The sequence below is a fragment of the Bos javanicus genome, chromosome 8, assembly GCF_032452875.1.
Source record: "Bos javanicus breed banteng chromosome 8, ARS-OSU_banteng_1.0, whole genome shotgun sequence".
Classification (NCBI taxonomy): domain Eukaryota; kingdom Metazoa; phylum Chordata; class Mammalia; order Artiodactyla; family Bovidae; genus Bos; species Bos javanicus.
The window spans coordinates 53,741,926-53,768,028 of record NC_083875.1 but is presented as its reverse complement, the minus strand read 5'-3'; the positions used below and the strand labels follow the sequence as shown (position 1 = coordinate 53,768,028).

General features: G+C 40.3%; 1 protein-coding gene across 3 annotated transcripts in view; it reads right to left on the bottom strand.

Annotated features, from left to right (window-relative positions):
• VPS13A (vacuolar protein sorting 13 homolog A) overlaps nt 1-21,543 on the bottom strand; it is a 282,284-nt gene extending 260,741 nt beyond the window's left edge. The window contains exon 1 of one of the 3 annotated variants that reach the window (XM_061425581.1): nt 21,093-21,543. In XM_061425581.1, the coding sequence (XP_061281565.1) occupies nt 21,093-21,192 (100 nt within the window). In that variant the 5' untranslated portion in view covers nt 21,193-21,543. The remainder of the gene's footprint in view (nt 1-21,092) is intronic. The other 2 variants (XM_061425582.1, XM_061425580.1) reach the window with 2 other exon arrangements.
• Nucleotides 21,544-26,103: the final 4,560 nt, after the last annotated feature.

Below are 26,103 nucleotides of genomic sequence, written 5' to 3'. Positions count from 1 at the left end.
CCCCAGGCATCCAGTATCGTGCATCGAACCTGGACTGGCATCTCGTTTCTTACATGATATTTTACGTGTTTCAATGTCATTCTCCCAAATCTTCCCACCCTCTCCCTCTCCCACAGAGTCCATAAGACTGTTCTATACATCAGTGTCTCTTTTGCTGTCTCGTACACTGGGTTATTGTTACCATCTTTCTAAATTCCATATATATGCGTTAGTATACTGTATTGATGTTTTTCCTTCTGGCTTACTTCACTCTGTATAATAGGCTCCAGTTTCATCCACCTCATTAGAACTGATTCAAATGTATTCTTTTTAATGGCTGAGTAATACTCCATTGTGTATATGTACCACAGCTTTCTTATCCATTCATCTGCTGATGGACATCTAGGTTGCTTTCATGTCCTGGCTATTATAAACAGTGCTGCAATGAACATTGGGGTACACGTGTCTCTTTCCCTTCTAGTTTCCTCAGTGTGTATGCCCAGCAGTGGGATTGCTGGATCATAAGGCAGTTCTATTTCCAGTTTTTTAAGGAATCTCCACACTGTTCTCCATAGTGGCTGTACTAGTTTGCATTCCCACCAACAGTGTAAGAGGGTTCCCTTTTCTCCACACCCTCTCCAGCATTTATTATTTGTAGACTTTTGGATCGCAGCCATTCTGACTGGTGTGAGATGGTACCTCATAGTGGTTTTGATTTGCATTTCTCTGATAATGAGTGATGTTGAGCATCTTTTCATGTGTTTGTTAGCCATCTGTATGTCTTCTTTGGAGAAATGTCTATTTAGTTCTTTGGCCCATTTTTTGATTGGGTCATTTATTTTTCTGGAGTTAGGAAAAAAGGAAATTTTAAATATATACCTAGAGACAAATGAAAAAACAACAATCCAAAACCTATGGGAAGCAGCAAAAGCAGTCATGAGGGAAGTTTATAGCAATACAAGCTTACCTCAGGAAACAGGAAAAATCTCAATTAAAAAAACCTAACTTTATACCTAAAGCAACTGAGATAAAGAACAAACAAAACTCAAAGTTAGCAGAAGGAAAGAAATCATAAACATCAGAGCAGAAATAAGTGAAATAGAGACCAAGAAAATAGAAAAGAAAAAGTAAACTAAAAGCTGCTACTTTGAAAACACACACAGTCTCCAAGACTGAACCAGGAAGCAAAAGAAAGCATGAGCAGGCCAATGACAAGTACTATAATTTAACCTGTGATTAAAAACTCCCAATAAACAAAAACTCCAGGACCTGATGGTTTCACAGGCAAATTCTACCAAACACTTAGAGTTAACACCTATTCTTCTAAAACTACTCCATAAATTTCAGAGGAAGAACACTTCCAAACCCATTCCATGAAGACACCATCATCTTGATACCAAAACCAAAAATACCACAAAAAAGAAAACAAAATAACAGGCTGGTATCACTAATGACCACGTATGCTACAATCCTCAATAAAATACTAGTAAACTGACTAAAACAATACATTAAGAGGCTTATACACCATGATCAAGTGGAATTTATCCCAGGGATGCAGGGAATTTTCAATCTCCACACAACAATCAGTGTGATGCAGCACATTAGTAAACTGAAGAATAAAACCCTTATGACTCTCTCAACAGATGCAGAAACAGCTTTTGATAAATTTAACATGTATAAGAAAGATGCTCCAGATAATCTCAACATAACAAAGACCATATATGACAAACCCACAGCTACTATTATACTCAATGCTGAAAAGCTGAAAGCATTTCCTCTAAGATCAAGAACAAGACAAGTATGTCCACTCTTGCCACATTTATTCAATATAGATTTGGAAGTCCTAGCCAGAGCAGGGAAGAAAAAGAAATAAAATGAATCCAAACTGGGAAGGAAAAAGTGAAATTGTCACTGCAGATGACATGGTACTCTACCCAGAAAATCCTTAAGATGCACCAGAAAGCTACTGGAGTTCATCAATGAACTCTGTAAATTGTAGAATACAAAATTAACATAGAGAAGTCTGTTGCATTTCTATACACTATAAAAAAAAAACAACCAATATATTACTGCATCAAAAAGAATAATGTATCTAGGAATAAATCTAACCAAAGAGGTACAAGACCTGTATTCAGGAAAAAAACAAAAAATAATCATACTACCCAATGCAAAGATAGACTCAGTGTAACCCCCATCAAAATACCAATGGTATTTTTCACAGAACAAGAACAAATAATTTTGCATGGAAACACAGAAGACCCTGAATAGCCCAAACAATCTTGAAAAAGAACAGAGCTGGAGCAATCACCCTCTCTGACTTCAGACTATACTACAAAGCTATCATTATCAAACTCCAGGAGATAGTTAGCAAACTCTGGGAGACACTGAAGGGAAGCCTGGCATGCTGCAGTCCATTGGGTCGCAAAGAGTTGGACATGACCAAACAACTAAACAACAAAAAAATCATCATCCAAACAGTATAGTACTGGCACAAAAACAGACACATTGATCAATGTAAGAGCAGAGTCCAGAAATACATGCCCATATTTACAGTCAATTAGTCTACAAGAATATACAATGGAGAAAACAGTCTCTTCAGTAAGTGGTGCTGAGAAAACTGGACAGCCACATGTAAAAGAATAAAATTAAAACATTTTATAACACCATATACAAAAATAAATTCAACCTGGATTAAAGACCTAATTGCAGCAGTATTTTTTTGGATCCATCTTCTAGAGCAAAGAAAAAGGCAGAAAAAGTGTATCTAAGCTTAAAGCTTTTGTACAGCAAAGAAAATTATCGACAAAACAAAAAGACAAACCTACTGAATAGAAGAAAATATTTCCAAATGATAAGACCAATAAGGAGACAATACCCAACATATATTAACAGCTCATAGACCTAGCAATCCCAATACTGGGCATATATCACAAGGAAACCAGAACTGAAAGAGACGCATGTACAGCAATGTTCACTGCAGCACTATTTACAATAGCTAGGACACGGAGAAGGCAATGGCGACCCACTCCAGTACTCTTGCCTGGAAAATCCCATGGATGGAGGAGCCTGGTAGGCTGCAGTCCATGGGGTCACTAAGAGTCGGACACGACTGAGCGACTTCCCTTTCACTTTTCACTTTCATGCATTGGAGAAGGAAATAGCAACCCACTCCAGTGTTCTTGCCTGGAGAATCCCAGGGACAGGGGAGCCTGGTGGGCAGCCATCTATGGGGTCGCACAGAGTCGGACACGACTGAAGCGACTTAGCAGCAGCAGCAGGACATGGAAGCAACCTAGATGTCCATCAACAGATGAATGTATGAGGAAGTTGTGGTACATATACACGATGGAATATTACTCAGCTAGTAAAAGGAACTCATTTGAGTCAATTCTAATAAGATGGATGAACCTAGAACCTATTATACAGAAGTGAAGTAAGTCAGAAAAAGACAAATACTGTATATTAACGCATATATACAGAACTTAGATGGTACTGACAATACTACATGCAGGCAAGCAAAGGAGACACAGACATAAAGAACATACTTTTGGACTCAGTGGGAGAAGGAGAGGGTTGGAAGACTTGAGAGAACAGCACTGAAACATGTACATTACCATATGTAAAACAGATGACCAGTGTGAGCTCAGAGACCAATGCATGAAGCACCACCCAATTGGTGCTCTGGGACAACATAAAGGGATGGGGTGGGGAAGGAGCTGGGAGGGGGGTTTAGAATGGGGGGACACTTGTATACCCGTGGCTGATTCATGTTGATGTATGGCAAAAACCATTACAATAGTGTAATTCTCCTCCAACTAAAATAAATTAATTTTTTTTAAAAAAATAGCTGATACAACTCAATATCAAACCCCCCCACTGAGAAATTAAATTCCCTGGGGGTCCAGTGGTTGAGACTCCATGTTTCCACTGTATGGAGGGGACCCAGGCTTGACCCCTGGTCAGGGGACTAAGACCCCACATACCACATAGAGTGGCAAAAAAAAAAAAAACAAAGACTGAAAAATGAGCAAAGGAACTGAATAGGCATTTTCCCAAAGAAGACATGAAGATGGGCAACAGGCATAGGAAAACACACCCAAGATCATTAATCATCAGGGAAATGCAAATCAAAACCACAATAAGATATCACCTCACACCTGTCAGAATGGTTGTCATCAAAAAGAAGACAAGTAACTAATGTTGCTAAGGATGTGGAGAAGAGAGAACCCTGGTACACAGTTGGTGAGAATGTAAAGTGATGCAGCCACTGTGGAAGACACTGTGGAAGTTTCTCAAAATCTAAAAATATAACTACCAGATGACTCAGCAATTCCACTCCTGGGTATATATTCAGAAAAAAAAAAAACACTAATTGGAAAATATACATGCACCCCAATGCTCATAGATTGGCATTGGGGTGCATGTATAATGCCCCAGATTATTTACAAGTGCCAAGAAATGGAAGGAACTCAAGTGTCCATCAACAGATGAATGGATGAAGAAAATGTAATACACACATAAAATGGAATAATAGCCATAAGAAAGAATAAAATATTGCCATTTGCAGCAACACAGACAGACTTGGAAGGCATTATGCAAAGTGAAATAAATCAGAGAAAGTATATTACTTACATGTGGAGTCTAAAAAAATGCAACTAGTGAATAAAACAAATAAGAAGCAAACTCACAAATATACAGAACAACCTAGTGGTTACCAGTGGGGAGAGGGAAGGAGGGAGGAACAATACAGAGATGAAGGGGGAAAAGGTTATTATGCGATTATACGAAATCATATATGTGAAACTTTTGAAAATTGTAAAGCACTAACAGACTTAAAGACTCTTTCCTTCAATGAAAAAATAAATTAGAAATAAAAATAAAATGTGACTATGTGATAATTTCTATTTTGTCCTGTCCATAAATTTACAATACTGAACAAGTTTGAAAATGTACATTTTAAATAAAGTTTAAGTCATTTCACATACTTTTTTTAAAATCAGCAAGCTTAAAGATATGTAAATATTAATAACATAGCTTCCAAATAAACTTCCATAATAAAATAATAAAAACTTCTGAACTGAAATGTAAAGAGAAAGATAAAATTAAAATGATAAAACAATGTCCAAGAACCGTAGGACAATTCTAAAAGCTGTAACCTAGGCATAATAGGAATACCAGAAGGCAAATAAGGAGAGAGGAGCAAATGTATACATTTGGAGCAATAATGGCTAAGAAATTTCTGAAATTAATTATAAAGTCATCAAACCACAGAGCCAGGAAGCTCCAAAAATACCACGCAGGAAAATAATAAAACGTTTACCCTTAGGCATACCATAGTCAAACTGCAGAAAATGGTGACTAAAAAATCTTGAATATGATTCAGAAAATCCATTTCATATATATTCAAAGGCAAAGAAAATGGGGTACCAGAAAGATTCCTGCATTGCCATGTTTACTGCACATTATTCACAATAGCCAAAATATGGAAACCAGTTAGTGTCATCAAGATGAATAGATAAAGATGTGGTTTATATATAAAGGGAATATTAAGCCATGAAAAAGAAAGCCTGTCATTTGGAACAACATGGATGGACCCCCTTTAAGGGGTTTATGGTGACATAAGACAGATGAGGAAAGACAAACACTGTATGATATAATTTATTTAAAGAATCTAAAAGAGTCAAACTTAAACAGTAAAACAGTGAGGACCAGGGATTAGAAAGTGGCAGAATTGGGGAAATGTTAAAAAACACAAACTAGCAACTAGGAGATAATTTAAGTTCTGGAGATCTAATGCAGAGCAGAGAGACTACAGTCAAAAATACTGTATTATATACTTCAACACTGTTGAGAGACTAAATCTTAAGCGTTCCAACCACACACACACACACAAATGATGTGTATGTGATATGATGGAGGTGTTAGCTAAAGCTATGGTGGTAATCACACTGCAATACACAAAGTATCAAGCCAACACATTGCACACCTGAAACTTACACAACGTTGTATATAAATTCCACCAACTGTAAGTCTTGAAAGAAAGTAGAAAACACACACACTCCAATAGAGGTGTAAGGAATAACTGGATTGAAAACTCACTAGAGAAAATCCAAAGCAATCTTCAACAGGCAAAAAAAAAAAATTAGAAAACCTGAAGACAGGTCATTTGAAAATACTAGGAACAAAAAAGAAAACAATGAAGAAAAGGGAACAGAGGCTAAGGAACTTATGGTACATCATTAAGTGGGTCAATATGTACACAATGGGAGCCCAGGAGAAGAGATACAGCACATTAATCATGGACTCCACGAGGAAGAAAGATAAATATAGAGTTATTTGAACAATAATAGCTAGAAATTTGAGGAAACACACGAATATACAAATTTTAAGAATCCCAAGCGAGAAACAGAATAATGAAAGAGAGCCTATTAAAGGCAACAAGAGAAAAGCAACTTCACATGTACAAAGGATCCTCAATAAGATTATCATGGGTTTCTCAGCAGAAACAGTGCAACCAAAGTAACAAGGTAATGATATATTTAAAGTACTGAATTAAAATTGAAAAACTGTCAACCAAACATTATACCCAGCAAAAATGAGGGTAAAATTAAGATACTAATGTCAGATAAAAATTGAGGGAGTTCATTTCCGAGACAGCTGCCTTACAAGAAATTTTAAAGTCCTATAAGTAAAAAAAAAAAAAAAAAGAACACTAGGTGCTAACTTGAACTTACACAGAAATATAAAGTTCTCCAGTAAAGGCAGATAAATAGGCAAATATAAAAACCAGTATGACAGTGGTCCTCTTCTCCTTTGCCTTTCCCTTCTCTTCTCTTCACAGCTGTTTGTAAGGCGTCCTCAGACAACTATTTTGCATTTTTACAAAGGAGAAAAGGAAAGATATACCCATTTGAATGCAGAGTTCCAAAGAATAGCAAGGAGAGATAAGAAAGCCTTCTTCCGTGATCAATGCAACGAAACAGAAGAAAATAATAGAATGGGAAAGACTAGGGATCTCTTCAAGAAAATTAAAGACCTAGGGAACATTTCATGCAAAGATGGGCTTGATAAAAGACAAAAATGGCATGGACCTAACAGAAGCAGAAGATATTAAGAAGAGGTGGCAAGAAGACACAGAAGAACTATGCAAAAAAGATCTTTACAACCCACATAATCATGATGGTGTGATCACTCACCTAGAGCCAGACATCCTGGAATGTGAAGTCAAGTGGGCCTTACGAAACATCACTATGAACAAAGCTAGTGGAGGTAGGTGATGGAATTCCAGTTGAGCTATTTCAAATTCTAAATGATGATGCTGTGAAAGTGCTGCACTCAATATGCCAGCAAATTTGGAAAACTCAGCAGTGGCCACAGGATTGTGAAAGGTCAGTTTTCATTCCAATCCCAAAAAAAGGCAATGCCAAAGAATGCTCAAACTACTGCACAACTGTACTCATCTCACACGCTAGTAAAGTAATGCTCAAAATTCTCCAAGCCAGGCTTCAACAGTACGTAAACCATGAACTTCCAGATGTTCAAGCTGGATTTAGAACAGGCAGAAGAACCAGAGATCAAATTGTCAACACCCACTGGATTATCAAAAAAGCAAGAGAGTTCCAGAAAAACATCTACTTCTGCTTTAGTGACTATGCCAAAGTCTTTGTGTGGATCACAACAAACTGTGGAAAATTCTCAAAGAGGTGGGAAAACCAGACCACCTGACCTGCCTCCTGAGAAATCTGTGTGCAGGTCAGAAAGCAACGGTTAGAACTGGACATGGAATACAGACTGGTTCCAAATTGGGAAAGGAGTATGTCAAGGCTGTATATTGTCACCCTGCTTATTTAACTTATATACATACTATATCATGAGAAATGCTAGATGGGATGAAACATAAGCTGGAGTCAAGATTGCTGGGAGAAATATCAATAACCTCAGATATGCAGATGACACCACACCTATGGGAGAAAAGCGAAGAAGAACTAAAGAGCCTCTTGAAAAAGTGAAAGAGGAGAGTGAAAAAGTTGGCTTAAAGCTCAACATTCAGAAAACTAAGATCATGGCATCTGGTCCCATCACTTCATAGCAAATAGATGGGGAAACACTAGAAACAGTGACAGGCTTTATCTTGGGGGGCTCCAAAATCACTACAGATGGTGACTGCAGCCATGAAATTAAAGATGCTTGCTCCGTGGAAGAAAAGTTATGACCAACCTAGACAGCTTATTAAAAAGCAGAGACATTACTTTGCCAACAAAGCTATGGTTTTTCCAGTAGTCATGTGTGGATGTGACAGCTGGACTATAAAGAAAGCTGAGTACCTAAGAACTGAATCCTTTGAACTGTGATGGTGGAGAAGACTCTTAAGAGTCCCTTGGACACAAGGATATCCAACCAATCCATCCCAAAGGAAATCAGTCCTGAATATTCATTCATTGGAAGAACTGATGCTGAAGCTGAAACTCCAATACTTTGGCCAACTGATGCAAAGAACTGACTCATTTGACTCTGATGCTGGGAAAGATTGAAGGCAGGAGGAGAAATGGACTGGAATGGGTGAATTTAACTCAGATGACCATTATATCTACTACTGTGGGCAAGAATCCCTTAGAAGAAATGTAGTAGCCACCATAGTCAACAAAAGAGTCCAAAATGCAGTACTTGAAAGCAATCTCAAAAACGACAGAATGATCTCTGTTCATGTTTCCAAGGCAAGTCATTCAATATCACAGTAATCCAAGTCTATGCCACAACCAGTAATGCTGAAGAAGCTGAAGTTGAATGGCTCAATAAAGACCTACAAGACCTTCTAGAACTAACACCCAAAAAAGATGTCCTTTTTCATTATAGGGGACTGGAATACAAAAGTAGGAAGTCAAAGTCAGTCACTTTGCCTGAAGTAACAGGCAAATTTGTGCTAACAGAGTTTTGCCAAAAGAATGCACTGGTCATAGCAAATACCCTCTTCCAACAACACAAGAGAAGACTCTACACATGGACATCACCAGATGGTCAATACCAAAATCAGATTGATTATATTCTTTGCAGCCAAAGATGGAGAAGCTCTATACAGTCAGCAAAAACAAGACCCAGAGCTGACTGTGGCTCAGATCATGAACTCCTTATTGACAAATTCAGACCTAAATTGAAGAAAATACGAGAAACCACTAGACCATTCAGGTATGACCTAAACCGCATCCCTTACGATAATACAGTGCAAGTGAGAAATAGATTGAAGGGATTAGATCTGATAGAGTGCCTGAAGAACTATGGACGGAGGTTCGTGACATTGTACAGGAGGCAGGGATCAAGACCATTCTCAAGAAAAAGAAATGCAAAAAGGCAAAATGGTTGTCTGAGGAGGCCTTACAAAAGAGCTTTGAAAAGAAGAGATGTGAAAGGCAAACAAGAAAAGGAAAGATACATGAGGAGTGGAATACAACTGACTCTTGAACAACAGAGCTTTGCATTTTGTGGGTACACTTGTATATGGATTTTTTCCAATAAATACATACTTCAGAATTATAGGTGAATCTGAGGATGTGAACCACAGCTATGGAAGGCCAACTGTAAAGTTATATGCAGGTTTTCAACTGTGTAGGGGTTTGAAGCCCTAACTCCTTGTTGCTCAAGGGTCAATTGTAACTAAAATAAAAAATGAAGGAGGGGATAATATTACCAATTTCACAAAAATAAAAAGGACTATAAGAATACTATGAACAGCTATGTGTCTACAAATTTGATAGCCTAGATAAAATGGATAAATTCCTAGAAACATGCACACTACCACTAATGAATCAAGAAGAAATGCACAGATTTGTAATGAGATTTCATCAGTAATCAAAAAAACATCCCAACAACAATGACAACAGTAAAAGCTTGGAAAAGAAAAGTTTCACTGGCGAATTCTACCGAACATTTAAAAGAGAACACCAATCCTCCTCAAATTCTTCCAAAAAATGAGAAGGAAACACTTCCAAATTGCATATAGGTCTCCATTAATCTGATACCAAAGCCAAGGATACCACAAGAAAACTACAGATCAGTATCCCTCATGAATACTGAGGCAAATATCCTCAACAAAATACTAGCAACCAAAATTGAATGGTACACTAAAAGAATTATCACTATTATTCAATGTAATATTCTAGGAATGGAAAGATAGTTCAACATACAAATTCAATCAGGGTAATACACCTCATTAACAGAATGAATTAACACAGGATCCCTTCAACTGATGAAGAAAATGCATTCAAAAAACTTCAACATTCTTTGATATTCAAAACATTCAAAAAATTAGGAATAAAAGAGGACCCCATGCCCGAAGGGCAGCGGCCAAGAGCAGTTACCCCACGTCCGAGGTCAGGGGCAGCAGCCGAGAGTGCCAGACTGCGACGACGCAGGAACGGCCGAGAGGAGCTACCCCACGTCCGAGGTCGGGGGGGCAGCCGAGAGGAGATACCCAGCATCTGAGGTCAGGGGCGGCGACGAGAGGAGTTACCCCGCGTCAGAGGCCTGGGGCGGCAGGCGGGAGGAGCTACCCCATGCCCCCACGCCCGAGGCCAGGGGCAGCGGCCGGGAGGAGCAACCCCATGCCAGAGGCCAGGGGCGGTGTCCGGGAGGACCAACCCCATGCCCTGGCTGTGCGGGCACAAGAGGGCCTAGAGGAGCTATCCCACGTTGAAGGTCAAGAAGGACGGCAGTGAGGAGATACCCCTCGTCCAAGGTAAGGAGCATTGGCTGAGCTTTGCTGGAGCAGCCGTGAAGAGATATACCCCACGCCCAAGGAAAGAGAAACCCAAGTAAGATGGTAGGTGTTGCAAGAGGGCATCAGAGGGCAGAAACAGTGAAACCACACTCACAGAAACTAGTCAATCTAATCACACTAGGACCACAGCCTTGTCTAACTCAATGAAACTAAGCCATGCCCGTGGGGCAACCAAAGATGGGCGGGTCATGGTGGAGAGATCTGACAAAATGTGGTCCACTGGAGAAGGGAATGGCAAACACTTCAGTATTCTTGCCTTGAGAACCCCATTAACAGTATGAAAAGGCAAAATGATAGGATACTGAAAGAGGAACTCCCCAGGTCAGTAGGGGCCCAATATGCTACTGGAGATCAGTGGAGAAATAACTCCAGAAAGAATGAAGGGATGGAGCCAAAGCAAAAACAATACCCAGCTGTGGATGTGACTGGTGATAGAAGCAAGGTCTGATGCTGTAAAGAGCAATACTGCATAGGAACCTGGAATGTCAGGTCCATGAATCAAGGCAAATTGGAAGTGGTCAAACAAGAGATGGCAAGAGTGAATGTCGACATTCTAGGCATCAGCGAACTGAAATGGACTGGAATGGGTGAATTTAACTCAGATGACCATTATATCTACTACTGCGGGCAGGAATCCCTCAGAAGAAATGGAGTAGCCATCATGGTCAACAAAAGAGTCTGAAATGCAGTACTTGAATGCAATCTCAAAAACGACAGGATGATCTCTGTTCGTTTCCAAGGCAAACCATTCAATATCACAGTAATCCAAGTCTATGCCCCAACCAGTAACGCTGAAAAAGCTGAAGTTGAACGGTTCTATGAAGACCTACAAGACCTTTTAGAAGTAACACCCAAAAAACATGTCCTTTTCATTATAGGGGGCTGGAATGCAAAAGTAGGAAGTCAAGAAACACCTGGAGTAACAGGCAAATTTGGACTTGGAGTACAGAATGAAGCAGGGCAAAGACTAATAGAGTTTTGCCAAGAAAATGCACTGGTCATAACAAACACCCTCTTCCAACAACACAAGAGAAGACTCTACACATGGACATCACCAGATGGTCAACACCAAAATCAGATTGATTATATTCTTTGCAGCCAAAGATGGAGAAGCTCTATACAGTCAACAAAAACAAGACCAGGAGCTGACTGTGGCTCAGATCATGAACTCCTTATTGCCAAATTCAGACTGAAATTGAAGAAAGTAGGGAAAACCACTAGACCATTCAGGTATGACCTAAATCAAATCCCTTATGATTATACAATGGAAGTGAGAAATAGATTTAAGGGCCTAGATCTGATAGATAGAGTGCCTGATGAGCTATGGAATGAGGTTTGTGACATTGTACAGGAGACAGGGATCAAGACCATCCCCATGGAAAAGAAATGCAAAAAAGCAAAATGGCTGTCTACGGAGGCCTTACAAATAGCTGCGAAAAAAAGAGAAGTGAAAAGTAAAGGAGAAAAGGAACAATATAAGCATCTGAATGCAGAGTTCCAAAGAATATCAAGAAGAGATAAGAAAGCCTTCCTCAGCGATCAATGCAAAGAAATAGAGGAAAACAACAGAATGGGAAAGACTAGAGATCTCTTCAAGAAAATCAGAGATACCAAAGGTACATTTCATGCAAAGATGGGCTCGATAAAGTACAGAAGGGTATGGACCTAAGAGAAGATATTAAGAAGAGATGGCAAGAATACACAGAAGAACTGTACAAAAAAGATCTTCACGACCCAGATAATCACAATGCTGTGATCACTAACCTAGAGCCAGATATCCTGGAATGTGAAGTCAAGTGGGCCTTAGAAAGCATCACTACGAACAAAGCTAGTGGAGCTGACAGAATTCCAGTTGAGCTATTTCAAATCCTGGAAGATGATGCTATGAAAGTGCTGCACTCAATATGCCAGCAAATTTGGAAAACTCAGCAGTGGCCACAGGACTGGAAAGGGTCAGTTTTCATTCCAATCCCAAAGAAAGGCAATGCCAAAGAATGCTCAAACTACCGCACAATTGCACTCATCTTGCATGCTAGTAAGGTAATGCTTAAAATTCTCCAAGCCAGGCTTCAGCAATATGTGAACCGTGAACTTCCTGATGTTCAAGCTCATTTTAGAAAAGGCAGAGGAACCAGAGATCAAATAGCCAACATCCGCTGGATCACGGAAAAAGCAAGAGAGTTCCAGAAAAACATCTATTTCTGCTTTATTGACTATGCCAAAGCCTTTGACTGTGTGGATCACAATAAACTGTGGAAAATTCTGAAAGAGATGGGAATACCAGACCCCCTGATCTGCCTCTTGAGAAATCTGTATGCAGGTCAGGAAGCAACAGTTAGAACTGGACATGGAACAACAGACTGGTTCCAAATAGGAAACGGAGTACATCAAGGCTGTATATTGTCACCCTGCTTATTTAACTTCTATGCAGAGTACATCATGAGAAACGCTGGACTGGAAGAAACACAAGCTGGAATCAAGATTGCCGGGAGAAATATCAATAACCTCAGACATGCAGATGACACCACCCTTATGGCAGAAAGTGAAGAGGAACTAAAAAGCCTCTTGATGAAGGTGAAAGTGAGAGTGAAAAAGTTGGCTTAAAGCTCAACATTCAGAAAATGAAGATCATGGCATCCGGTCCCACCACTTCATGGGAAATAGATGGGGAAACAGTGGAAACAGTGTCAGACTTTATTTTTCTGGGCTCCAAAATCACTGCAGATGGTGACTGCAGCCATGAAATTAAAAGACTCTTACTCCTTGGAAGGAAAGTTATGACCAACCTAGGCAGCATATTCAAAAGCAGAGACATTACTTTGCCAACAAAGGTTCGTCTAGTCAAGGCTATGGTTTTTCCTGTGGTCATGTATGGATGTGAGAGTTGGACTGTGAAGAAGGCTGAGCGCCAAAGAATTGATGCTTTTGAACTGTGATGTTGGAGAAGACTCTTGAGAGTCCCTTGGACTGCAAGGAGATCCAACCAGTCCATTCTGAAAGAGATCAGCCCTGGGATCTCTTTGGAAGGAATGATGCTAAAGCTGAAACTCCAGTACTTTGGCCACCTCATGCGAAGAGTTGACTCATTGGAAAAGACCCTGATACTGGGAGGGATTGGGGGCAAGAGGAGAAGGGGACGACAGAGGATGAGATGGCTGGATGGCATCACTGACTCAATGGACATGAGTCTGAGTGAACTCTGGGAGTTGGTGATGGACAGGGAGGCCTGGCGTGCTGCGATTCATGGGGTCGCAAAGAGTCGGACACGACTGAGCGACTGATCTGATCTGATCTGATATCAAGATATCAAAGCCAAATATGAAAAGCTCACAATGAACTTCATATGTAATGGTACAAGATATGTCTTTTTCTCTAACATCAGAACAAGATAAAGATGTCCACTTCTGCCACTTTTACCCAACATAATGTCGTACAGCAATTAGGCAAGAAGAATAAATAAAAGGCATCCACATTGGAAAGGAAGAAGGAAAATTCTGTTCATAGACAACATGATCTTATATGAAGAAAAATATTCCACAAAAAACTGCTAGAATAAATAATTCAGCATGTTGCTGGATATACACGGAGAAGGCAATGGCACCCCACTCCAGTACTCTTGCCTGAAAAATCCCATGGACGGAGGAGCCTGGTAGGCTGCAGTCCATGGGGTCGCTGAGGGTCAGACACGACTGAGCGACTTCACTTTCACTTTTCACTTTCATGCATTGGAGAAGGAAATGGCAACCCACTCCAGTGTTCTTGCCTAGAGGATCCCAGGGACAGGGGAGCCTCTTGGGCTGCTGTCTATGGGGTCGCACAGAGTCGGACACAACTGAAGTGACTTAGCAGCAACAGCAGCTGGATACACAATCAAAATACAAAAATCAGTTGTTACTATACACTTAACAATCCAAGATAGAAACTATGAAAACAATTACATTTACAATTGTTTTAGTTAGTTGCTAAGTCTTGCCCAACTCTTTTGCAACCCCATGGACTGCAGCCTGCTAGGTTCTCTGTCCATGGGATTTCCCAGGCAAGAATACTGGAGTGGTTTGCCATTTCCTTCCCCAGGGGAACCTCCACACCCAGGGGTCGAACCGACATCTTATTACAGGCAGAATTTTTACCACTGAGCCACCAAGGAAGCCATTTACAACAGTATCAAAAATACATAGGAAAAAACAATGGGGAGAGAGAAGAGAAGAATGATTTATATCCCAAAACCTATAAGACACTGTTGAAATAAAGAAAACACATATATAAATGGAAAAACATTCCATTTTCACAATATTGTTAAGATATCAATATTACCCAAAGCAACCTACAGATCCAATGTAATCCACATTAAATCCCAATTCTTTTCAGAAACAGAGAGATTCATTTTTAAATTCATATGACATCTCAAAGGACCCACAGTCAAAACAACCTTCAAAGGAACGTTGGCAATCTCACATTTCCTAATTTTGAAAGTGATGCAAATGATGTAACTGACAAGGGGTTATTGTCCAAAATATGCAAACAGTTCACATCAAAAAACAAACAATCTAATCAAAAAATGAGTGGAAGACCTGAATAAATATTTTTCCAAAGACAACATACAGAAGGCTAAACAGGCATGTGAAAAGATTCTCAGTATTGATAATTATACAGAAATGGAAATCAAAACCACAATGAGGTATCACTTCACACCTGTCGGAATACCTATCATCACAAAGTCTACAATAACTGATGTTAGAGAGCATACAGAGAAATGGCAACCCTTGTTGGTGGGAATGTAAATTGGTACAGCCACAGTGCAAAGCAGTAAGGAGGTCCCTTTAGAAAGTAAAAATAAAACTAGAATATGGTCCAGCAATTCCACTGCTGGGTACACATCCAGAAAAAAAAGAAAACTAATTGAAAAAGACAGAGGCAGCCCAGTGTTTAGAGCAGCACTACTTACAACAGCCAAGACATGGAAACAACTCAACTGTCCAGCAATAGATGACTGAGTTAAAAAGATGTCTCACATACATACACGCACACACAAAATAAAATAGTACTGAGTCATAAAAATGAAATATAGCCATATACAGCAATGAATATGAACCTAGAGAATATCATGTTTAGTGAAAAAAGTCAGAGAAGGCAAATATTATATGATGTCAACTATACATGGAATATAAATAAGTGTATATACAAAACAGAAAGACTCACAGAAATAGAAAATAAACTTGTCGTTACAAAAGGAGAGAGGGAAAGAAGGAAGAACAAACTAGGGATATGTGATGAAGATATACAAACTTCTGCCGGACTGGATGAAGCACAAGATGGAATCAAGATTCCATTCCATTCCATTTCTGGGAGAAATGTCAATAACGTCAGATATGCAGATAACACACCTTTATGACAGAAAGCAAAGAGGAACTAAAGAGCCTCTTGATGAAGGTGAAAGAAGAGAGTGAAAAAGCTGGCTTAAAACTCAACATTCAAAAAATGAAGATCATGGCATCAGGCCCCATCACTTCATGGCAAATACATGGACAAACAATGGAAACAGTGACAGACTTTCTTAGGCTCCAAAATCACTGCAGATGGTGACTGCAGCCATGAAATTAAAAGAGGCTCGCTCTGTGGAAGAAAAGCTATGACCACCATAGACAGCATATTAAAAAGCAGAGACATTACTTTGCCAACAGAGGTCTGTCTAGTCAAAGCTCTAGTTTTTCCAGTAGTCATGTATGGATGTGAGAGTTGCACTATAAAGAAAGCTGAGTGCTGAAGAACCGATGCTTTTGAACTGTGGTGTTGGAGGAGACTCTTGAGAGTCCCTTGGACTGCAAGGAGATCCAACCAGTCCATCCTAAAGGAAATCAGTCCTGAATATTCATTGGAAGGACTGATGCTGAAGCTCCAATACTTTGGCCACCTGATGCAAAGAACTGACTGATGCTGGGAAAGATTGAAGGCAGGAGGAGAAGGCGACGACAGAGGATGAGATGGTTGGATGGCATCACCAACTCAACAGGCATGAGTTTGGGTAAACTCCAGAAGCTGATGATGGACAGGGAGGCCTGGCGTGCTGCAGTCCATGGGGTTGCAAAGAGTGTGACACAACTGAGCAGCTGAACTGAACCTAAGACTATACATAAAGAGAAACATTTTAACAGATTAACATTTTAAAAACAGAATATGCAATTTGTTTTTTGTTTTTTAAAGAAGTCTGAGCTTCTAATGTTACACAAAGATGTCAGGCATAACGAATTTTTTTAATTTGCCCACGTATTGTCATTTTGGAGCAAACAAACAAAATGAGTGAGAAGAAAGAAAACTATAATATAAAAAGGTACACTCTATGTTACAAATGATAATTCTATTACACAAGGCATCCTTACTACTACTTCTGCCCCTGAATTTCTAATATTTTTGCCCTAAAAGTGCCCTTAAAATGCACCTATTTGGACATCACAATCCCCTGTGTCATTTGGTTAAAAAACATTGGTGGGGAGTGTCTTACTTTCAATAAATGAATTATAGTATCTGGGAAGTAGTTCCAAAAAAAAAATCTGTATTTCTAACAATTACATATGACTGATTCTGATGCAGCCTAGCTCTTGAATGAAATATTAAACACGAGATGGTTTAGCAAAGTTGGGAGGCGAATCACAGATGTGTCTACGAAGTACTACCAACTCCCTAAATGGATGATACACAGGAAGGGTGGAAAGGTGGAAATAACACTGTTTAAAATATATACTTTATCAACATCAGAATCTGCCAACAGTTTGAGAAAAAACTCAATTTCTCTTTCTCCTTCCACAAAATAGATGCTTCCAGGACTCAGTCTACCTAGGGCACAGCACAGTGGCCCTGTTCTACTGTGTTATAATTAGCTTTGTAAACTTCATATATAACAATGTTTCTAAGGAAAAGAGAATTCTAATTTTCAAAGGAACATCTCTGAAACAAATTTTCCATTAGTAGATATGAAACCATCAATTTAACTTCTGTATACTAATTATACTATTCATATGCCAATAGTGATATTAACTGGATTACTATATGGAAGCCTAGCAAAAGCACACATTTACTAACAGGTCCTTCTGACACTAGACCATAAAATATTAAGTCCATGATCTTAACATTTTTCCTATGTAGCACCTAGTTTCTATTATTGAGATTTTCAAAGAATGTTTTGGTCCTCTAAGTTTATCAAGAATTATTATTGCTTTTTAAATCCTCCAAGAAGATTTTAAATTCTACCTATTACTCAAAAACCACAAAATATAAAATTATAAAGCTTCTGGAATAAAACACAGGAGAAAATCTTTGTGACTTTGGGTTAGGGAAAGATTTCACAGATATAACACCAAAAGCATGACTCAGAATTCTGATAAACTAGACTTGACTAAAATTTTAAACTTTTGTTTTGCAAAAAACAGCCTCGGAAACAACTCCGAGAAAGTATTTTTCAAATCACCTATCTTACAAAGGACTTGCACCCATAATACTTAAAGAATTTTCAAGGGTTTGGAAATTCCTTAAAATGTCTAAACAGAGTTACCATATCACTCAGAAATTCCACCTCTATACACAAGAGAACTTAAAGTATATGTCCATGAAAAACCTGTACATGAATGTTCACAGCAGCATTAGTCATAAAAGGAAAGGTAATAATAATTTAAACGTCCATCAACTCATGAAAAGATAAACAAAATGAGTTACACCCATACAATGGAATGTTATTAACAGCCACAAAAAGGAATGAAATACTGATATATGCTACAATATAAATGAACCTTGAAAATATAGTACTAAGTGAAAGAAGTCAGAAACAAGAGGCCATGTATATTATGATTCCATTTACATGAAACGTCCAGAATTGGCAATCAATAGAAGACAAAAAGTGTATTAGTGATTGTCAGAGGAATCACTGGCAATGATTAGTGGGGATAAATTTGTAGTGATTGTTAACAGGTATGAGATTTATTTTTGGAGTGTTGAAAATGTTCTGGAATTAGATGTGGCGACAGTTGCACAATTTTGATGCATGCCACACACGAATGCCTCTCAAATTCATTTCATTTAGTAAGTGAAAGGAATGAACTAAGAAATCAGGTCCACAAAGAAACATACCATATAATTCCATTTATATGGCACTCTAGAAAAGGGAAAACTGTAGGGATGGAAAACGACCAATGGTTGCCAGGAGGAAGGGTAGGAGTTGGGTGGGAGACTACAAAGGGGCGGCAGAGGAAGTTTTGAGATGTAGAAACAGTGGCTGACTTTATTTTGGGGGGCTCCCAAATCACTGCAGATGGTGACTGCAGCCATGAAATTAAAAGACGCTTACTCCTTGGAAGGAAAGTTATGACCAACCTAGACAGCATATTAAAAAGCAGAGACATTACTTTGCCAACAAAGGTCCGTCTACTCAAGGCTATGGTTTTTCCAGTAGTCATGTATGGATGTGAGAGTTGGACTGTGAAGAAAGCTGAGCGCCAAAGAATTGATGCTTTTGAACTGTGGTGTTGGAGAAGACTCTTGAGAGTCCCTTAGACTGCAAGGAGATCCAACCAGTCCATCCTAAAGGAGACCAGTCCTGGGTGTTCATTGGAAAGACTGTTGAAGCTGAAACTCCAATACTTTGGCCACCTGATGCGAAGAGCTGACTCATTGGAAAAGACCCTGATGCTGGGAAAGATTGAGAGCAGGAGAAGGGGACAAGAGAGGATGAGATGGTTGGATGGCATCACCAACTCAATGGACATGAGTTTGGGTAAACCCCGGGAGTTGGTGATGGACAGGGAGGCCTGGTGAGCTGCGGTCCACCGGGTTACAAAGAGTCAGACACGACTGAGCGACTGAACTGATGTTTTTTTCTGTATCAAGATCGTGATCCTGGATACGTGCTTCCTTGTATTGTCAAATTGATAGAATTGTGCATCACAAGAGTGAATTTAGTGTATGAGTATTTCAAATGAACAAATCCACTGATAAATCAAACTCTACACCAACCTCCACTTTGAAGTAGAAGCAATTTTCCACTACAGGTTAAAAGCAAAGCACACCACAAAATGTTCTTAAGGCTTCCTACTGAGGTGGGTGGAGACAAGTTTTATCATTATTATTTTACAAATGAAAAACAGCACAGATTAAACTATCTGTAAATTTCTGGTACTAGTCAGAGATGCTGAGCTAGCATTTATGTTCTTCATTCCTGCAGTCCCACTCTCTACCAAGGTAGATATCAACAGCAGTTAACAAGAGGTTTTCTTTATCAAACTAAATTACCTATTTACACTATTAAATAAAGGAGAAATATCACGATAAATAAGTATTTTAGAAGAAAGCTGTCAAGTATGTGCATATTCAAAAAGACTAAAATTTAAATATATATATATATATTACTCACACAAGGAGATTAACCCTAGCTTTGGCCTGGGAAAGACATTTCATAAGAAAAAGAATCTAATTTCTAATGGGTGTTTAAAATAGATAAGGGTGTAATACAAAAACAGGTGGAAGCACAGCACTAAAAATGAAACTCCAAATAAGGAAACACACCAGAATAAATGGATACAAAGTAAAGCATCAGTCCTTCACCATCCAACTTCACATCTCACTTAGCGTAAAGACAGAGCACCTAGCTTCTTTAAAAATTCAGTAACTCTGCGACCCACAAAGCCCCAAACCCTTAACAAGCTTGACATATTGCTGGTCAGGTTGTAAATTGACAACCAATCTTTCGAGCGATCCTGCACAGGAGTTTTCGCTGTTATCAACCGAACCCAGGCGAGCCTCCCGGACTCGAGGCGGTGGGGTCGGAAGGGGGAGCCGAGCAGCCAGCAGGGTTTGGCCGTACCCGGAGGCTGGGCGCGGGAGGAGGACGGCATCTCCGGTCACAGCTCCTTGCTTTCACGTGCGGGGCGGCGTGCGGCCCTCCGTGGGCTGCCCGGGCCTCCATCACAACCCAAGGGGCGAAAATGACAGGGACCAGACCAAGCCCAGGTGTGTCTCGAGGCCGCCCCTCGCCCAACACAGCTGAAACCGGACCTCGAGGGGCTGAAAAGGGCGGCTCGGTGGAATTTGAACTCCAGACCCTTGGAGTCCACTGTGGGTCCCTTCGGCGGAAAGCGGGGGGCGGCCTTTTCATCCAGCATCAGAGACCCTAATCCCCTCCGGCCAAAACGCTAACTCGCCGGTGGAGGCCCAGCAACTGCCTCCCGGCTCTACGTAACATGACCCCAAACGAGTCGGCGGCAGGTGGCAGAGTGGGGCCAGAGGCCCCAGTAAGGCAGGGCCGGCTGTCAACGGAAGCACGGGAGGCGAGATGGAGGGACTGCGGCGGTCTCGTTACCTGCCCAGATGCCCAGACTGAGCTGGGACGTGTCCAGGTTCACCACATAGTCCCCCAAGAACCGGTTCAACACGTCCACGACCACCGACTCGAACACCATCTTCCTCAGCCGCGGTGGACGCGGCGCTCCTTCTTCCTGAGCCTGCCCTCCCGAGCCCCTCTCACGAGACTGCTCGGTTCACCGGCTCCTGGGCGGCTCTGACCGTGGTGCCACCAGCGCCGAACGCGTAGCCCCACCACGAGCCCTATGAGGGGCGGAGGCGGTAGCTCGCGCTACGCATGTGCGGCTCGCGATCCAGGGTTGGGTGGAGCGCGAGGCCCGAGAGAGAGCTAAGGCGGCTGCGCGGCCGCCTCTCCAGCTCTTGCCCTAGTCGGGCGGAGTGCGAATCCTTTTTCTCCTCGGCCCCGCCTCCTCCCCCATCGCCAGGCAACCGGACTGGTACCTGGAGTTGCCAGACATTTCTGACCCCGCCCCCACCGGCAGTCTGGCCTCCCCACTGGCGGCGAGGGCGGGGAGGGGCGGGGAGTGGGCGGGGCGTCAGGGGGCGCGGCGGTTACTCCCGGCCGGGAACGCCCCGCCCCTAACTGAGGAGACACGCCCCCACGTGGGCCGGGAGGTCCTAAATCCGAGTAAAGCGGCGGCTGATTAAAAGTGCCTTCCACATTAGTTAGGCTGGAGACTCTCAGGTGGAGTCCCGGGGAGCTTCGCACTTATTATTACAAGTTGGGAGGTACAGGCGGAACCCGGGCGGTGCTGGGCTTCCTAGGTCAGTCCAGCCTGAATGTCTGGATGCGGGTAACTGCCCTGTTCAGTCTTACGAGCGCTTGGAGAGGTTACGCAGTTGGTGACAACTTCCGTAGCTGCAAATCGAGAGAGGAAAGTAAAGTAAATTCTGGGTTGTAATTCCATGCTCCCTTCCCTGCATCTGAGATCGCACTCTTTCTTGGTCTGGTTATTTAGACAGAGCCGACTTTCATCCCTTAGTCAACCAGTTTTGACTGACAGTGCGGAGCGCCCTCCTACGAACATCTGAAGACCTAAGACTCACAACCCCTGAGCCTTCACAGAATGACCTTAAATAAATACATAAAAAATAGAGCTCTTTCAGAACCACTCCCACAGCCGTATTTGGTTTTATACAGAAAGAGGGCCAAAGGCCTGAGGTTGTGAAGGCCAAAGACGCTGGATGTGAAGTTTGGAGAACTATAATTAACAACCCTCTAAGGATTTAAGATGTAGGAGTGTAGTTTAAATTTCTTTCTGCATAGCAAATGATGACTTTCCTGTTAATTCTTGCATCATTTTGTGCATAGTCACCCCAATTTTTTAAGGTTTGAAGGTTTACCTTTCCAAGTAAAATGTCTGGAAAATACAGTGTAAAATCTTACTTTACATTAGTTGACATATTGCTTTCCTATAATTTCATATTTAAAGGGACCTTAATTAAGTCACAATTCAAGCTTTTGGGCTTTAAGATAATAAAGCTGCAATGTTAGGGATTTGTCCAAGGTGACAGGACTCATTTTCTGCAGAAACAGATGGAACTTGTTACTTCTGGATGACTCCACTCCATCGTCTCACCTGCTCCTCTTGCATTTGGCTAATGACATTGGAAATCTACCTCAGAATACCTGAACAGAGAAATTAATGGAAGCTAAAATGCCTCCTGCTGCTGTTGCTAAGTCGCTTCAGTCGTATTCGACTCTGTGCGACCCTGTAGACGGCAGCCCAACCAGGCTCCCCTGTTCCTGGGATTCTCCAAGCAAGAACACTGGAGTGGATTGCCACTGCCTTCTCCAAAATGCCTAGCAAAGGGGAAAACTTTCTGTCATCAGGGATTTTGCTACTGTACTATGATAAACCACATATACAGTAGCTACAAAATTCCACTGTTATATCTAGCACAAGTTTAAAGTACAAGAAATTCCAGAACTCAGTCAAAAAATATGCTTTAGTAGCTTGCAAACACCTCACACTAGTTTTATACAGTCCATGAAAATCCTGTAGAATTGGGTGAGGGGAGTCCTTTTATTTGCTAAAGAGACCAATGAAAAAAATTCTGAGAAACTGTTGGAAATAAAAAACAAGATGCATGTTGTAAGAATTCTTGTCTACTGTTAGGTGCTACGTCATGAACATGTTTCCTAAGTATTAAAAGGTACAATTTTCATGTTGCTTAATCCATCTTAGAAATTTTGTAAGCAAAAATAATGTCATCATATAAAAGGTGTTTATTTATTAAACCATTAAATCAAATCTCTGTTAAACCTTGAAAAATAAGCCCAGGGATTACCAAAAAGATGCTGAAGTTTCAAATTTGAAAATGTACCAGTGTAAGGTGTTTTTCCCTCCATATCCTAATTCATTGTTTGATCAAATAAAAAAGAAAAGGTTTTTTAGTGACCCCAAACTGCAATATCATCCAACTGTGCAATAGATTAATAACTTTGTAAGTTAGATTTGCTATGATCTTGGCAGGGAGGCCTGGCGTGCTGTGATTCGTGGGGTTGCAAAGAGTCGGACACGACTGAGCAACTGAACTGAACTGAGCTGTGTTTAGTTTACACACTACAGCTTTCTATCTCTGAAGTTTGGGTATGCCGGTGGTAATGCTGGATAGTTTTTCCTCCTAGTTGTAATTCCTCTGTCCACAAGTGCATGTCATTGCTGTGCTACGTGTGTTTATCATCCCCCTCTTGAGGTCAGTATTGAGAAACTAAGCTAGATGTTCAGATAACAAAGCCAATGAAGCACACCACCTTCCTGAAAACTGTCTTGGAGGAGCAAGTCTAGAAGACGGCAATTTTATAGGACTTTTACTGACCTGGCCTCATAAAGCTCTACACTCCTATCTCAGTTAACAGTTTAAAAATTATAAACAATCAGAAGTTATTTGGATGTGTGTGTTCCAATCCGAAAAAAAAAAAAAAAGAGAAATTTTTTAGAAGAGAGACCTATGGAAAAGGTTGAGAAACTTGTAAAAACCTTATTCAGGCAGTGCATGTGAAAATTTAAATCAGTGTTTCTAAAGGGCAGCTTAAAACATGTACAAACTGACATATACATGTCTATATACATACATGTGCATATGATTTAACTCAGCAATCCCACTTCTAGACATTTACTCTAAGAAAATAATTATAAAAATTCAAAAAGCTATCCCACAAACACATTCATTAAATCATTATTTATAATAGCAAAAAATTAGGAACAATCTAAATGTCCATTAATAGGGAACATGGTTAAGTAAACACACACATGTTACTATGCTGCTGCTGCTGCTGCTGCTAAGTCACTTCAGTCGTGTCCGACTCTGTGTGACCCCATAGATGGCAGCCCACCAGGCTCCCCTGTCCCTGGGATTCTCCAGGCAAGAACACTGGAGTGGGTTGCCATTTCCTTCTCCAATGCATGAAAGTGAAAAGTGAAAGTGAAGTCGCTCAGTCCTGTCCCCAGTGACCCCATGGACTGCAGCCTACAAGGCTCCTCCATCCATGGGATTTTCCAGGCAAGAGTACTGGAGTGAGGTGCCATTGCCTTCTCCGACATGTTACTATACAAGCTTTAAAAATGATGATCTATACTAATATGAAAATAGGTCAATACTTGTGAGAAAGTTGATACACTTGTGAGAAACAAGGTACAGAATAGTATATGAAGTATATAAATTATGGATGTGTTTTAAATGCTCAGAGAATACATATAATATACATATAAAGAATATATATATATGTATAAAGAAATCTAGATGTATGCTCACCAAATGTTAACAGTGGTTATCTAGATAATGAGACTTTGGGTAATATGTATTTTCTCTGTTCTTTCAAGCTTAAAAAAAACACGTTTCACAGTGAGTATGTATCTTTTCCCCAAAACAAGAAATCTGTCTAAATAAAGTAAAAAGATAACTACAAATCAAGTATAATAACATTTCTTTTACTCATACTAATTGAAATTCTTTTAGTCTAAAGCAAATCATCTTTGGAGATTTTGAACCAAAGAAACTGAGTTTTATTACATTTGGCTATATGCTGTACACTTGGAACATTTTTTAAAAGATGCAAAATTAATTTATTCTTCTAAACTGGTGAAGAGGGATGTATCAGAAATGTTATTTTAGTGTATATTCTTTTGTAATGCTTCAGGAAACTGCATGTGTACATAGATAAACTAGTCTTCCTAAAATCAGAGCCAACTGAAATTTGTTAGCAAGGTCCCAACCCTGGTGGAGAATTGATATAGAAAAATATGTGAATTCTCAAATTTTAGCCAAAAGACATGAACAGACATTTCCTGAAAAGGATATACAGGTGGCAAATAATCACATGAAAATATTCTCAACATCATTAACCACTGGGGAAATGGCTAAAACCGCAAATGAGCAATCACTACATACCATCAGAATGGCTGTAAAAAGAAAAAGTGATAACTCAAAACACTAGTGGAACCTTAAAAGCTTCTGCACATCAAAGGAAACTATTAGCAAGGTGAAAAGACAGCCTTCAGAATGGGAGAAAATAATAGCAAATGAAGCAACTGACAAACAACTAATCTCAAAAATATACAAGCAACTTCTACAGCTCAACTCCAGAAAAATAAACGACCCAATCAAAAAATGGGCCAAAGAACTAAATAGACATTTCTCCAAAGAAGACATACAGATGGCTAACAAACACATGAAAAGATGCTCAACATCACTCATTATCAGAGAAATGCAAATCAAAACCACTATGAGGTACCATCTCACACCAGTCAGAATGGCTGCGATCCAAAAGTCTACAAATAATAAATGCTGGAGAGGGTGTAGAGAAAACGGAACCCTCTTACACTGTTGGTGGGAATGCAAACTAGTACAACCACTATGGAGAACAGTGTGGAGATTCCTTAAAAAACTGGAAATAGAACTGCCTTATGATCCAGCAATCCCACTGCTGGGCATACACACTGAGGAAACCAGAATTAAAAGAGACACGTGTACCCCAATGTTCATTGCAGCACTGTTTATAATAG